This window comes from Pelmatolapia mariae, unplaced genomic scaffold (genome assembly GCF_036321145.2).
Source record: "Pelmatolapia mariae isolate MD_Pm_ZW unplaced genomic scaffold, Pm_UMD_F_2 NODE_ptg000185l+_length_46067_cov_1, whole genome shotgun sequence".
Lineage (NCBI taxonomy): Eukaryota > Metazoa > Chordata > Actinopteri > Cichliformes > Cichlidae > Pelmatolapia > Pelmatolapia mariae.
The window spans coordinates 23,069-37,276 of NW_027051881.1; the positions used below are offsets into that span (position 1 = coordinate 23,069).

The window sequence follows — 14,208 nt, forward strand, 5'->3', positions numbered from 1 at the left end:
TCAGTGTAAGAAATGAATCTTATTCATTCATTAAATTGTCCCTTTTAAAAAAATTCTTTGCTGCTTAGACATTAATTCACTGGCAGTGGCCTGAAACCTCTGTGGTCAGTTATGGAGACAGCTTTACTGTATTTCACTCTTTAGTTCTGTGCACTACTCACTAAATAACATTCAGTTTTGACAGGAGTTATCCTCAGCTTTTACTTCTTTGTCCTCCAGATGCAGCAAAAGCTGCTCACCAGTCCGCCATGGGACTGGTGGTGGAAAACGCTCCACACCCAGGTCCAGGAGTGTTTACCAATGTGCCGGCCCCTTACCAGCCAGTCAGCGTGCGACACCTGGACTCACAGTCCAGTTCAGAGGAGCCCCAGGATTACCTGTGGCTTGCTAACTGTGAGAGCAAAAAGCCTGAACCCAGCAGGTGAGACTGTGTCCGAATATGCTTCTTTTATAGGTTCAAGTCTCCATATTCTCTGTGTTGGAGTGTCGCATGGTGAGCTAAGCATTTCTCAGTGTGGTTTCCAAGCCATTTATTCTTTTTGTATACTTTCAACTGTACTGCCACTCCTGTCCTTGTCTCTGCCGTATGCTGTGTGTAGCTCAGTGGAGCATCACTCTCTCTTGGAGGGGGACCAGGAGTATTTGCTCCTGGAGGAGTGTGAGAGCAAGACTGTTCCTCCACAGGCTAGCCTGTGAGTGGCCAGCTCGAATCCAGCTGGAACTGCCTGCTTGTGTGGAGTGTTGCACACGCATAAAAGACAGATCTCCAAACACTTGTAAATGTTGTAAATGTAAATGACGGTTATTAAATCTAGGTTGCATTTGTTTAGCAAAAGGCCATCCTTCTTAACAGAAAAAGACTTGGGTGTTTTGCCTAACAGTGTAATAATTGTGTTATTTCCTGCATGTTTAGAAACAGTTACCAAGAACCTCAGTCTTCCACTTTATCCACAAAAGCATGCTGACATGGCAAGAGTTGCAAAAGATTAATGATAAAAGCTGTCTGGATATGACTTAGTTACTAACATAGCCTTTGTATACTAGTGTTTTTGGCTTGGTGTGACTGTGTGATCTACAAATCAACGTATTTTACTTTTTGTATTAATTATCTGGTGTTTATGTGTATTGCGTTATCAGATCTCATGCTGAGTGCTCCAAGTCTACCTCTTCAGAGACAGACCTGAATGACAACCTTCCATCTCACCGCACGCCTACATCCTCCACTTCCTCGGCTAAACACACCTCACACAATGGCTTCTTCCCACCGCACCAGACTCCTGTGTCCGCCCCTTCCATCTATGACTCGCCTCCATCACGCGGTGCCTCACTCTCAACTGACAGCGGCTTTTATCATCTTCCTCGCAGCTACTCCCAGGACACTGTGCTGCTCCCCAAGTCAGCCTCCTCCCCTCCGGCTCATCCAGACGTCGCGGATGCCTCTGACCTTTATGTCTTCAACACGCCGACACGGAAGCCCTCAGTAGAGACACAGATGCGCAACGTTTCTATCAGTTACGACATCCCGCCCACACCCGGTGCAAACAGCACCTACCAAGTGCCCCGCACAGTATCGAACACAGGGGTAGGAGGCTCAGAAAGTGGGGGAGATGTAGTGCCCCCTCCCAGACCACCCAAGCCTTCCCTCAGTTCCAGCTCAGGACTCCCGCCGCCTCCTGCTGAGCGCTCACCTACAGACACCTATAGTGTGCCTCGATCAGCCTCAGAGACAGATGGAAACTACTGTGTGCCCACAAGCGCTGGGAGTAAGGCTTTACGCAGCAACACTATTGGCACTGTGGACTGTTCACGCCTCCGCAAAGGTTTGTATTGTAGAGGTTTATTTGTTTGTGGTGCCCTTTTCACTTTATTTTCATTTCAAAACCTATTCTCACCTTTACCTTTTGGACAGTACGGCACATATATGTGGTGGGCAGGATATTCTATTATTTAATCTTATGAAGATTTTTTGCTGCAAAATCTAACAAAAGCAGATAAAAATGTTCTGAGTTTCCTTTTTAATAACAGTTCTTTAATCCATGGCCAACATCCTTTTTATAGAGCCTTAAAATAGTCTGGCAAGAGAAGAGAAACTCATGGTGTAGATTCTTCTTGCTTCTCCCTCTTGTGGTGAAAATCGGAATTGCAAAATAGGTCTTGTGTTATTGTTTTAGATGAGCAGTGGTTATTCCCCCAATAAATTTGGGGCATTTGTGAATTTTTTCCCTTTTATGCTTTGTGTCTTGGTGACAGAGCGGATTATTGTGCCTAGGGCAGGGCTGCACTGTTATGGAAAAAAACACTTTTTTAATTTGAGCAAATATTATAATTTTTTATAATTTATTTACTTAAGAAACCTCATAAAAAAGATAATTTTTTTTTACACAGGATGTCCTTATTTAGAAAGAACTCCATGGAAAAACAAATAACTGAGTAACAAAAACAAGGTGAACGTGCTGTTCACCTACCACACCATGCCGGTCTCAGGAGCACCGGTCTCTGCTGGCCTGCAGCCCCTGCTGTGAGATGGCTTCGGCACAGATTGGAGCGAGTTGCAGCAAACTCGAGCAACTTGGGAGACTTGCATGGTAGCCACAGGGGGACTGATGTAGAGCCAAAACAGTCTCATGTCTCCTTGTAATGTTCCCCCCTCCCTCTTACTCTTCCCCGGAAGAGACTCTCATTTGTCTTCAAAGCTTTTTCTCGCACTGTTGTGGTTCTTGTGGTCATAAGTGGAATGCATTAGCAACTGCATGAGTACCTGATGACAATAAAAATAAAAAAATACAGTAATTACATGCTGCAAAGTAGAGTGCTTACATGGTGCCTTTGAGCTTTGTCTCACAGACTAAATCTGCAAAGTCATGAAAACACTTAGCGCACAATAGAGGACAACTGTTATGTGGGAATTGTCCTGTAGCATAAATGGGCCTGAAAGAAGGCTAATAATGTACAGTGCACATCATTTGCTGCTCACTGTGTAGAGGGGCTGTTTATAAACTATATTGTAATCATGGTTTTGCTTTTTGTAGACTTTGGATCCCAGGACTGCTATGACATTCCTAGATCATTCCCTTCTGACAAAAGCTGCTCGTTTGACTTCAATGAAAGCTTCAACAGCTATTTTGTGAGTATTTCAAGTGTAACTGCTGCATAATTGTTCTGTGGCTTTAGGGGGAAATGTGTATGTTAATCAGTTTTCCCTGATCACCCCTCAGAAAAGCAAAGGAATGATGCCAGTGGGTAGCCATTCTACAGAAGAGGTCGACCAAAACTACGTGCCCATGAGTGCCAACTCACCGTCACATCATCACTCGGGCAGTTTGCCAGAGCCAATGCACGAAACCAACTACGTCCCCATGACCCCAGGTACTATGGAGTTCTCATCCCTGGGAAAACAGGTTCCTCCACCCGCCCACATGGGATTTCGCTCAAGCCCGAAGACCCCTCCCCGCAGGCCGTTGCTTAGTGAGTGCCATCCCCCACCTGTGGACCGAAATCTCAAACCCGATCGCAAAGGTGAGCGGACAGTAGGTGTGCTTGCATGCATAGCTGTGACGTCATAAGTAATGTGTGTGAGTGTGTGTGTGTGGAGTTCTTGCTTCAGGGGGGTTTGTGTGTGAGTTTGTTGCTGCTGTGAGCTTAGTTTAGTATGCGCAGTGTTCACTAATGCACCAACTGTACGTGCTTTGTCTCACACTCTGCTGCTATTCCCACAGTGGCTGGCTCATGGTCATAAAGCCATCTGTACAAAATTTCATTCTCAGAGCGGTGTCATTTTTCATCCTGCTTTAGTTGTTGTCATAATTAATGTGGAAAAATGTTTCTCTCATTTTGTCTTCTTTGGTCTGACTGGTGTATTAAATACCACCGTCTTCCTCTGCGCCCGTCCTTGACCAGCTTATTTCACCTCTTGATGAATTAGTTTACTTCCCTACATCTGATTACATCCAACACAGTTAGTTCCTTGTCAAAACCGCGTTTGCCTCGAGCTCCCGTGAGGCTCTGCTAGCCATTTCGGAGGGGTCTGCTGTCTGTGCCACGGAGCCATTGAGGCCTTAATTGGTCACCTCCATCCCGTTTGTTCCCAGCATCTGAATGGAGCCTTTTGATTGGGGACCTCACAGACTGAAAGAGAGTTGAAGAATGATGGGAAATGATCACAGAGGCACACCAAAAGCCGGTACTGTTACTGTCACTGTCAAAAACAGAGCAGTTTTCTGGAGTTTTACATTTCCCGATTGGGAATTCTCCCTTTCACGTGGCCCTTGAGTCAGTCAGCTCCAAGTTTGGCTTTGGTCATTGCTGAACTGCTGTGTCTAAATAAAAAAAAAAATCAAATCAAGTAGCTGCTTTTCAAGCAACCGCTTTGAAGTGATTATTATTTCTCTCACACACACACACACACACACACACACACACACACACACACACACACACACACACACACACACACACACACACACACACACAAAACGTCCTAATCCTCACTGCTAATAAAACTTGGTTTTACACTTTTGAATATCTTTGGCAGCAGACGAATAAAAATGCTAATTGTAAATGTTTGTAGTCAAGTTTGAGTTTTGTATTATTGTTTAAGCCCAAATCTTTTTGCTTTTTTATGTTTGTTTTTTTTTTTTTTTTAAATATTGTTTTATCTCATACACTTTTTTTTTTTAAGCTAATATTAAAATTCTCATTAAAATATATTTATCCAGTGTTCAATCCCATTGCTCCTGGCATAAATTTACTCTACTTGGATCACAGGTTTTAGATATTTGGATCTGTGCACAGCTGCTTTTTGTGTTAGAAAATGCCACATAGACATGAATAAGAATATAAACTCGTATCTTTTAACTGATATCCTTAAATGGTATTATATTAATGTTAGTGATGTTGCTTTTTAGGAGCATCATTATGTGCTGATTGTCTTTTGGACCTTAGCTTTTTAAAGTAGAGACCATTGGTGTATTCATTGTTATGCATGGGTAGGATTTTGCATCGCCTTTAAACAGCCCTGTGATGTTTTTCATTTCTATATTTAAAATGAGCCATCCACTTCTTCCATTTTCTAGACTAATCTGAATCTCTGCAACCTCTTTTCATCTTCTGTGCACTTTCCTCTCCACTTTGGATGTCTGAGCCGTATGTTGCAAACACTTTGACAAGTGTATTCAAAGCAAACGGCATCTTATTTCCGCTATATGTGGATCCATTAAAATTCATTATCTTCGTCTGCAATCGCAGCGCATTTCTGACAGCACTGCAGAAAAATGTTGTGATCAGTGTGCAAAGGAGCAGTGCGTGTCGTCCTCAAGTTGCTCTGTTCTGCAGATTGGTCCGAGCTCTCGTCAACATGACATGATTTCTCAGTGTTCTCTCAGCGCTTATACACAGCTCGTAGTGCATGCACAGCTGTGATGTCAGTCTTTGTGTGGGAAGCCGTGGTGCATGGAGTGAGGTGCATGTTGGGCAGTATGGGTCTGCTGTTGTCATGACAATCATCCTCTTGAAGTGTGCTGTGCAAAAAAAAAAAAAAGGTAAATTGGTGTACGTGAGGTTGCAGTTTTGCTCTTCTTCATCAAAGTCTCGTCTCTTTTGCTTTGCATGGCAGAGCAGTTGTTACAGTAGGGCTGAACTGTTGTGATCACCAAAAAGATGTTGTAATCAGCAAAGTCTTCTTTCACCAATCAGGTCACAGTCCTAAAATAATAAGAGCGGGTTTAGAGCGAACTGACTCTCAAACCGTAGGTGAATTCCCAAGTCGACGACGCAAGGGTAGGTACACCACACTGAACTGCTGTGCATCTGAATACTTTTCATTCTGTGACCTTTTCACACTCTACTTCATCTTGATTCTCTGCATGCTGTAAGTAAATGTACTGTGGGGATTTTTAAAATTTTTGTTCTTCAGGGATGTGTGTGTGTGTCTGTGTGCTCTAAAAATATGAAGTGTATGAAGTGTCAGAGGTGTTGCATTAATCCAGTCTAATCATTTTAAATCCCAGCAGGGGATGGATGAGTGTGTACCTCACGCATGGTGGATTGCACTTGTTACATCTTCGAAGCTCATTAAGAGTCATAACACGCCTTTCAAAATAAACCATTTCTACCATCTTAACCTAAATATTTCCTCACTTTCAATGTGATGTTTTTTTCTTCCGTGGAGCCAAATGACTCACTAATGTTTCTCTTCTCAAACATTTGTGTCTGTGTTTTTGTTTGCAGTTCAACACATTTTACTTTCATAACACAATGGGATGTAACAGCCAGAACACACTTATTGTCAGTGAAGCATTCACACAGGGCTTTGGAAAAGAGTAGACTCCTCTTCAGGAGGAAATTGAACAACGATATTATCTAATAAAAGAGATATCGCTTGCTTCCGTACATACAGATGATGTTTGGGGAAAATCCCAAAGCTCTTGACCATCTGCAGTGAAGTGATCATGCAACTCTTTTGTACTGTGCAGGGCATTATGCACAGGTTTAGTGCACGTGTAACTTTGACTCTTCTTGCACAGTTTCTGTCCTGAAGTGTTATCTTATAGGAGGACAGTACCTTACCCTTAGGGCATGAGGGGACTGATACAATCACCAAGTAATTCTGAGTCCATTTTAATGTCTATGGGAGGCTCAGGCTGGCTTCTTAGACAGCACTCCCCGTAAACACCATCAAGATACCAAATGAGAAAAAAAATGAAGTTCATCTCATCAGAAGACTTCCAGAAACTCTGAGAACCAGTGCTATAGTGCAAGGTTGCCCACTGCCATAATAAGACACTTTATATAGTTTTTTCCTCACGTTTCTCACCCACTGCCTGCTTAAAGCATTTAGTCCAGTCCAGGGAAATCATCCATCCCTGGCTAACATCTAAACAGAGTTGCACATTGGGCACTTATCACAATGCAAGCAGCACATGGCTCATCTTTCTCAGGTTTACATCTGAAATATTCCAACACCGTTTCATAAAAGCAAAAAATAAGTTCTGGTTTGGTTAAGGATAGTTTCAAGTGCAATCACATGAAGAAATATGAATGAGATGTTAAATAACACTAACTTATATTTGTGTTATTGATCATTTTACAATCCAAACTTTTAATTTTTAACGTTTTTAGTTCTAATGTTGGTTTGATTAGATTTGAATATGGTTTTGGCATTTAAAAGTGCAGTTTAATACACACACAGATCTCCAAAATATAAACATTTATGCTGCTCTTGACCTCTGTCGGTCTTTATGTACAGTTTAAGGATGCTTCTCGAGCAGTGGCTGACTGCTGTGTGTTCCTTCCTGCAGTAAAACCTGCTCCACTAGAGATCAAACCAGTGCCAGAATGGGATGAGCCAAGCACACCTGTCCGCTCACCTGTGACACGGTCGTTCGCTCGAGAGTAAGTACCTAAGAGGTTCCTCAGCTTTTCTATAGTTCAGTGTTTGGCTAACAAATAAGGGCATGTTCACACAGCTCTTTGCAGCAAGATCATTGTCCCAGAAGACACACCGTCCCTCGCTCCCTGTTAAGAACCTTAAACATACTGCATGTGTATAACAGCTAATGTTAAGGCTGGATTGTCCTGTTTTTTTTACTCTCTGCCACAACATGGAGTGAAAGTTTATTTTTCTTTTGGTGTGAACGTGCCCTTTTGTAGTATATCCAGTTAACTAAAGATGTAGGCACTAATACTTCATGCTTTACTGTAGTCACTCTGTGACCAAAGTAGCACTGCTCATAAAACAGGATTCTGTATTATACTGAAGGAAGTTTGTTGGCTTATCTGAGACGAGGTTTATTTGTGTGCTTTCGTGCTGTAGGGACTCTTCTGGCTGCAGTGGGTTTGGGCTGTTATGTCTGTATTATATTTTGTGCTCACCAGAGACTGTAATTTCTGGGAAGTCAGTGTGTAAACATTGTGAATGCTGCTTAGTCCTTCTAGGTTTCCAATGCCAACGAGACCCCCGTCAGTGCATAGCACGGCCTCCAGCACTGACTCCGAGGACTCTACTGAACCGAATTACGTAGCCATGAACCCTAATATGTCCACAGATGAAGCAGTATGTAACACACAACTATACTCTGATACAGAGATTACTTTTCTCCTTTCTTTTTCTGTTCACAGATAATCAAAGCTAATGGAAAAATCTGATAAATGTCTTTTTTTTTTTCTTTTTTTTGTGGTGTCTGCAATCAGTTTCATCTCGTTTAAATTAAATCTGCAAACACACAAATAAACACAGCAGAAGCTTTAGTTTGAGGCAGACAGTTTGGAGGATCATACACCATGCAACTTGCAATTTTGAGCTGTAATTGCTTACTGAAACTATTAAGAAATCCCATTTCCAGTGCTCTTCTCCCTAAGCCACACATTAGTGCGGACAAATTACTGGCTGCTGCAGATGGACTCCTCGCCACTTCAACCTGTTTCTTTGCAGTTCTGCTTTCGCCCTGCTGCTCTGCTTTCTTTATGCTCCTTCTTTCTCTTCATTTACTTTTCAGGTGTTGTCTTAAATTGGAATATTGGCTATTAAGAAATGAAGTTAATGTGTCTCATTTAAAATTGACTGCTCTTTCTGAAGAATGATACTATTATATGAGCTGACTTTTCTACCTACGGGGATACTTTCTCTTACGCTTTGGGTAATCGATTCACAGTTTTCCTTTTTTTTTTTTTTTCCTTTCTTTTTTTTGCTGTTAATTTTTTTTTTTACTTTCTTCCAACGTTTGCTTTACTATCGTCTGCTGACCTCCTGAACTTTTATCAGTCTTGTTAATTTCTTGCTTTCTCCCTAGTTTCTCATTTCTCTACCATCGTCATCCTTATTCCTGCATTTTGTTCTTAACCACCTGCTGTTTTCTCCTCCTTTTTTCTTTCATCCTTTGCAACTTTCTTCTTACTCTGTGTAGAGAGGAGTCCTTCTACTGCACAGTCCCCATCACCCCTGTAAAGAGGGAGGTGGAGGAACTTGACACCATAGAGGAGGTGAGCAGGGTTGCCAGGTTAGACGTGCATAGCCCGCCCTGTCATTTTTGGGTGCTATTGTGAGATGAGAAAGTACGAAGACTTTGCTGTGCAAAAACCACCTACAAGCCGTGGCTTGAATATAAAGGTTGCAGTGAATTTTCAGACGTTATCTACCATCACTTTCCTTACAATTAGAATTTCTTAGTTTTGTGTCACCATCCTAATTCGAATTAATCTCTCCATCGTACCTGTATTTCAGAATTAATACTAATTACAGGCCCAAGTTGTTGTCACTATGCCTAAAGTAGAAATTTTCTTTGTTTTAAAGGTTTGAAACTATCATCAGTAATGGGACAAATTACGTGAAAAGATGGTCACTGATTGAATATGTTCATTCCTCTACAACTGCAGTCTTTTTAAAAAATACATATATTTTGGGGGGCTGTATTTGTCTCTATTTTGACAGCCTTGCAGGAAAGAGTAAATGGTAAATTGAGGGAGAGTGAGCGGCCACAAGGCATATGAGCACCTGCTCACCCAGTGAGGTAAACTGGTGCCCAACAGCTGCACTTTTTATGACGAGTTTTTGTAACACCCTCTAAAGATAGATTAGGGCTCTCAGACCTGAACCCATTTGCATGAATATTTTAGACATTGTGACAACACATTGGTGCATTTGAATATGAGCTGTGTTTTCCTGTGACTCTGCTATCAATTTAAAAAATAAAAAAAATCCCTTTTCTGACTTACGCAGATCACGAAGCTCGCTCCGCCCATGAATGCTGACGGTGGGAGTAGCCCTGTGGTAAAACCGAAGGGAGACAAGCAGGTAGAATACCTGGACTTGGATCTCGATTCCGGCAAGTCTACCCCACCTAGGAAGGTAGGAATTTACCAGCGCCCATACTCCAAACCACACGTTCTAAATCAGAGGAAAATTTATGGCCAAACTTTTAAGACTGACCTCATCTCTCCTCAGATGAAAAGCAACGGAACTGGCATCACAGCATCAGACGAGCGTGTCGACTATGTAGTTGTGGACCAGCAACGAACACAGGCCCTTAAGAGCACCCGGGAGGCCTGGAGCGATGGCCGCCAATTGACAGAGACAGACACTCCCTCCAAAGGACCCAAGTGACCCTGTTGTCCCAACAACACAACCCCACCACCCAACCCACTCTAAACTACCAAAACGCCACAGCTTCCACACTAATGCTGGTTCTGGTTTTCGCTTTGGGACGATCCAGCTGTCCCGTTCCAACCTAACAAGATCCCTAGTGTGTAAGAGCCAGTGGAGCGTCATAGCCACTCAACGTTGTTTAGTTTACACTGCTGTCGGGCTTAAAGGAGCGCTGTGTGTACAGCTGTAGAAAGGGGCGTGGTCCAGGAATAAGCTGTATGCAGTTTGAGAGCATGTGGAAAGACTGGACTTGTTTGCAGGATTTGACCTGAGCAGACTCACCAACTTTGAACATTCACTGCCTTCTTTCCGGATTAGTTATGTCGTCGTTCACCTTTCAGCGGCCTGTGGGCTGATCCAGAGTTAACATTTCCTAAAAATTGTAATGCTGTTTGATGTCGTTTTGGAGTGCAAGTGAAAACACTTTATAACATGATCACAGCTCTGTCAGCGCAACACTAAACGTTAGCATAGCACGTTAACGGTGTTGTGTTTTTGTTTTGTGTTTTTTTGTTTTCCTGCTGTTTGAGCAGGGTGAAGTTACCATGGACACTGTTAGCAGCTCAGGAAACTGACCCCGAACTGTGTCTAAGGCGAACTTCAAACCGGAAAGCCAGTACGACAAAATTTCAGAGAAGCATTACTTTAGATTTTTCTTTCACTTGCGTAGGCACCTGTACTAAAATTCAAACTTCGGATTCACTTGAGGTTTTTAATCCACTGAACATGATTCGATTTCCATTTATTCAGTAAGTGGAGATGCTTCGATCTGTTGTAATGGAAGTGCAAAGACTGTACAATAGTGTTATGTATATAAACAGGAAAAGTGTCCTTTATTTGTATGGAATATCCAGCATGTTTGACTCTAAGGTATATGGATTCTGCAGGGTAGAATCCCGTACCTGACTCGATGGTATCAGCACTTGTGATAAATGAATGAATTACTGTGAGTTTTTAAAAGAACGTGACAGGTTTTCTCTAAGTTATGCAAAGGTATCAAAGCGAGAGAGAGAGAGAAAGAGAGAGAGAAAAATCAGGTACTCTTTATGAATGCATATTAATGCAACTTTCCATTTCTAATTTATTTCTCGAGTTATTGTATCAGGTGGATGTCTTGTCCATTTTTTTTTAGCTCAGTATTGATTGATATGGAGGAACATTTGCTAAAGTCTGCTAAAATGCTTAGTTTGACAAGCAGTCAATTAGTTTCACAGGTTCATTTCTCCTTTCTCTTCCTCATTTCTCTCTCCACTTAGGTTTAATTTATTTTAAATTGAACTGGCATACAGTTTTGGGAAATTGACTGCCTCGTGCAGTCAACTTGATGCATATTTTAGAGACGGAAAGTCTTTGCCTACATACATCCCTGCTTTACTTGACTTGACTGTCGGCTCTCCCGCAGAAATCCCAAGCATGTGCTGCCACGTGATTTAAAAAAACAAAAAAACAACTCATAGCTGTACATATTTTGCCATCAATTAGATTTAACATGTATCGTTTGAAAGATGTGCCTACTAAGTCATCTTCCTCCTACTTCACTCTTTCCTTTATTGCAGTCTCTTTGTGAAATGGACTGCAAAGCTGATAATGCTTTATCTTTTTTAATGAATCTCAAGAGAAATGTACATTTTAAAAGTGGACTAAATAAAATCCAGCCTCAAACCCATCTACAAGTGACCCGCTTGTTTTCTGGAGTTTTGTTTTATGTTCTTTGCACTGCTTTCTGTAATTTTTCCAATCGTAGAACAATTAAAGAAATCATTTCTCTTACACTTAACCTGTGACCTGCATATATTCTCTCCAGTTATGCCCTCCAAGTATGTTTAATCGTCAGGATTTTTGATAAGGAAACGACACCATCGAGGCAGTCCTCGGTCATCTGAAACGGACACATCTCAAAACTGTCAAAACATTTTCTATCCAGTTGTGACAGCTGAAGACTTTTGAACTACTTTGAAACATAAGTAAAGCTAATCGTACATGGCAGCTGTAAAACATTTGGACTAATAAAAATTACATTCAAAGCAGAGCACTAGAACTTCCTTAATTCTTTGTGGCATAAATCCAACAAAGTGCTAGAAACACTCCTCAGTGATTTTTGTGACATCATCACAGTTCCTGCACGTCCATGATGTCAATCTCCCGTTCCACCACGAGGTGCTCTACTGGATTGACATCTGATGACTGTGGAGGCCGTTTGAGTACAGAGAGCTCGCTGTCGTCTTCAAGAACCAGTTGTGATGCTTCTTGTGACCAACAAGGCGTTTCCGAGAACTGCAGCTCACTGGGTATTGTCTCCTTTTCAGACCATTCTCTTTAAACCAAAAAAATGGTTGTGTGGGGAAAATCTGTCTGACACCAACATCTGTGGCATCCTTAAATGACCTAAACTATATATAGATATAATAATTGTATGACAGAGTCAAGTTTCATATCACTTGTGCATCTTTGATTTGTGGACTGCTAAAACATTTAAACCACAACTGAGAGACTTAGTAACTGAGAGATTCTCTTTATTCATGGCAAACCTTGGTTTAAAACTCATAAAGATGTCTAACTAAGACAGGGAACCGGCATCCTAATTGTAATCCAGGTTTTATAATCTGCTTTAAAGGATAATTAAGTCCATTTGCACTCTCGTTCTTACTATTCTCACTTTTCACTGCAGTGTTTTTAAGCCACAGAGCTTTATTCACAGTATTATAAGATATAGCCTCAAATCAAGTTCTTACACAAGCTCCTACAAAGGGAGCGGGATGTAATTAAGAGCAAGAGTCACCGCTAAACCAAAATTTAAGAAATACCCCTGTTTTTATTTTATCTGTGCTGACCACTAGATGGAGCTATTGTTTGAAAGACTACATGGCGGCTCTTCTTTGCCTTCATGCTTTCCCTCAGTCCACACCCCTCCAGTGCAGTCTCTTCCCCTGATCTCCTCCTGTTTGAGGCTCTGCAGTGCTGTGGCAGCCAAAATTACATAAACAGCTGCTTCACCGTGAGCTTCACAGGCTGTGCTGCTGCTCCCCTGTGCTCCTACAGAGGCCCCCAATAGCCCCCATGTAATAACAATGATATCATTTTAAATATACACTACAGTGTATATACAGAGCAAATTCACTGTTGTTTACCCAAAATGTTCTACCTACTGAGGTGCATCTTTAGCAGGATTTCAAAAACATAAAAATAAACCTTTTACCTTGTCATTTATTGTACAAACCAAGGTTTGAAGCACTACATTTCTGCTAAACTGTGTGCAGCAGCTACAATCCTTAAAATGAATAAAAAGAGGGGTGATTAGGCTTTGAAATGTAGGCTCTCATAAAAGGTCCAGAGACGATCACGGATTCCTGTTGATTTCAGGTATTGTTCCCTCCTTTTTCTTTTACTTGTGGAATAAATGTGGGTAGGCAACAGCGCCTTGAAATAAGGCAGCTTACTAAATCAACAAGAGCGATGTGATCATAAATTACAAAAAAAAAGCAAACAGCTCGTTTGTATCAGAGCAGGTGTGCGTGAGCGTCCATGCATTTGGAGTTTAAAGTGTTATCCGTGCGAGATCAGCCCCATGTTAGCTTTGATACTGATGTATGTACCTGTTTTCTCTCTCTACTTAATAAGACATGTACCAGCTCTGACAACTACTTCTGTTGGCTAATTATTTAGATTTATAGATTCAGTGCAGGGCTCCAGTTTATTAAAATCCAGCATATGGGCTGATTGGCATCACGGTCACGCCTAATCCCATAAATCTGTAGTAGACATTGTGAAATATAATTCATCATATAGAAATCTGTCCTTCATGATCCATTTTAATCACTGTGCAAATAACCCAATTAAAGCAAATGTCACTGTCACGTTGGCATATATTATAAATGTTTGTAAGACATGCAGCAGATTGTCTAATGTTGCCATCAGGTAGCGTCACACACTGTGGATTTTTTTTCTTCCCCTCCTGAATTTCCACGTCACGCTGTCAGATGTGGCTCGTGGGATGACGGGTTACCGTATAACATTTGACAGGTTTCTGGCTCATTTTCTCTTTAATGATTGCTACTTTTTCAGTGTTCGTG

General features: G+C 41.6%; 1 protein-coding gene across 1 annotated transcript in view; it reads left to right on the forward strand.

The window, feature by feature from the left end:
• LOC134622738 (GRB2-associated-binding protein 1-like) overlaps nt 1-12,138 on the forward strand; it is a 29,042-nt gene extending 16,904 nt beyond the window's left edge. Inside the window, exons 6-14 of the mRNA XM_063468092.1 lie at nt 220-421; nt 1,138-1,820; nt 3,030-3,124; nt 3,216-3,516; nt 5,692-5,775; nt 7,296-7,389; nt 7,924-8,050; nt 9,713-9,841; nt 9,938-12,138. Of these exons, the coding sequence (XP_063324162.1) occupies nt 220-421; nt 1,138-1,820; nt 3,030-3,124; nt 3,216-3,516; nt 5,692-5,775; nt 7,296-7,389; nt 7,924-8,050; nt 9,713-9,841; nt 9,938-10,096 (1,874 nt within the window). The 3' untranslated portion in view covers nt 10,097-12,138. The remainder of the gene's footprint in view (nt 1-219; nt 422-1,137; nt 1,821-3,029; nt 3,125-3,215; nt 3,517-5,691; nt 5,776-7,295; nt 7,390-7,923; nt 8,051-9,712; nt 9,842-9,937) is intronic.
• Nucleotides 12,139-14,208: the final 2,070 nt, after the last annotated feature.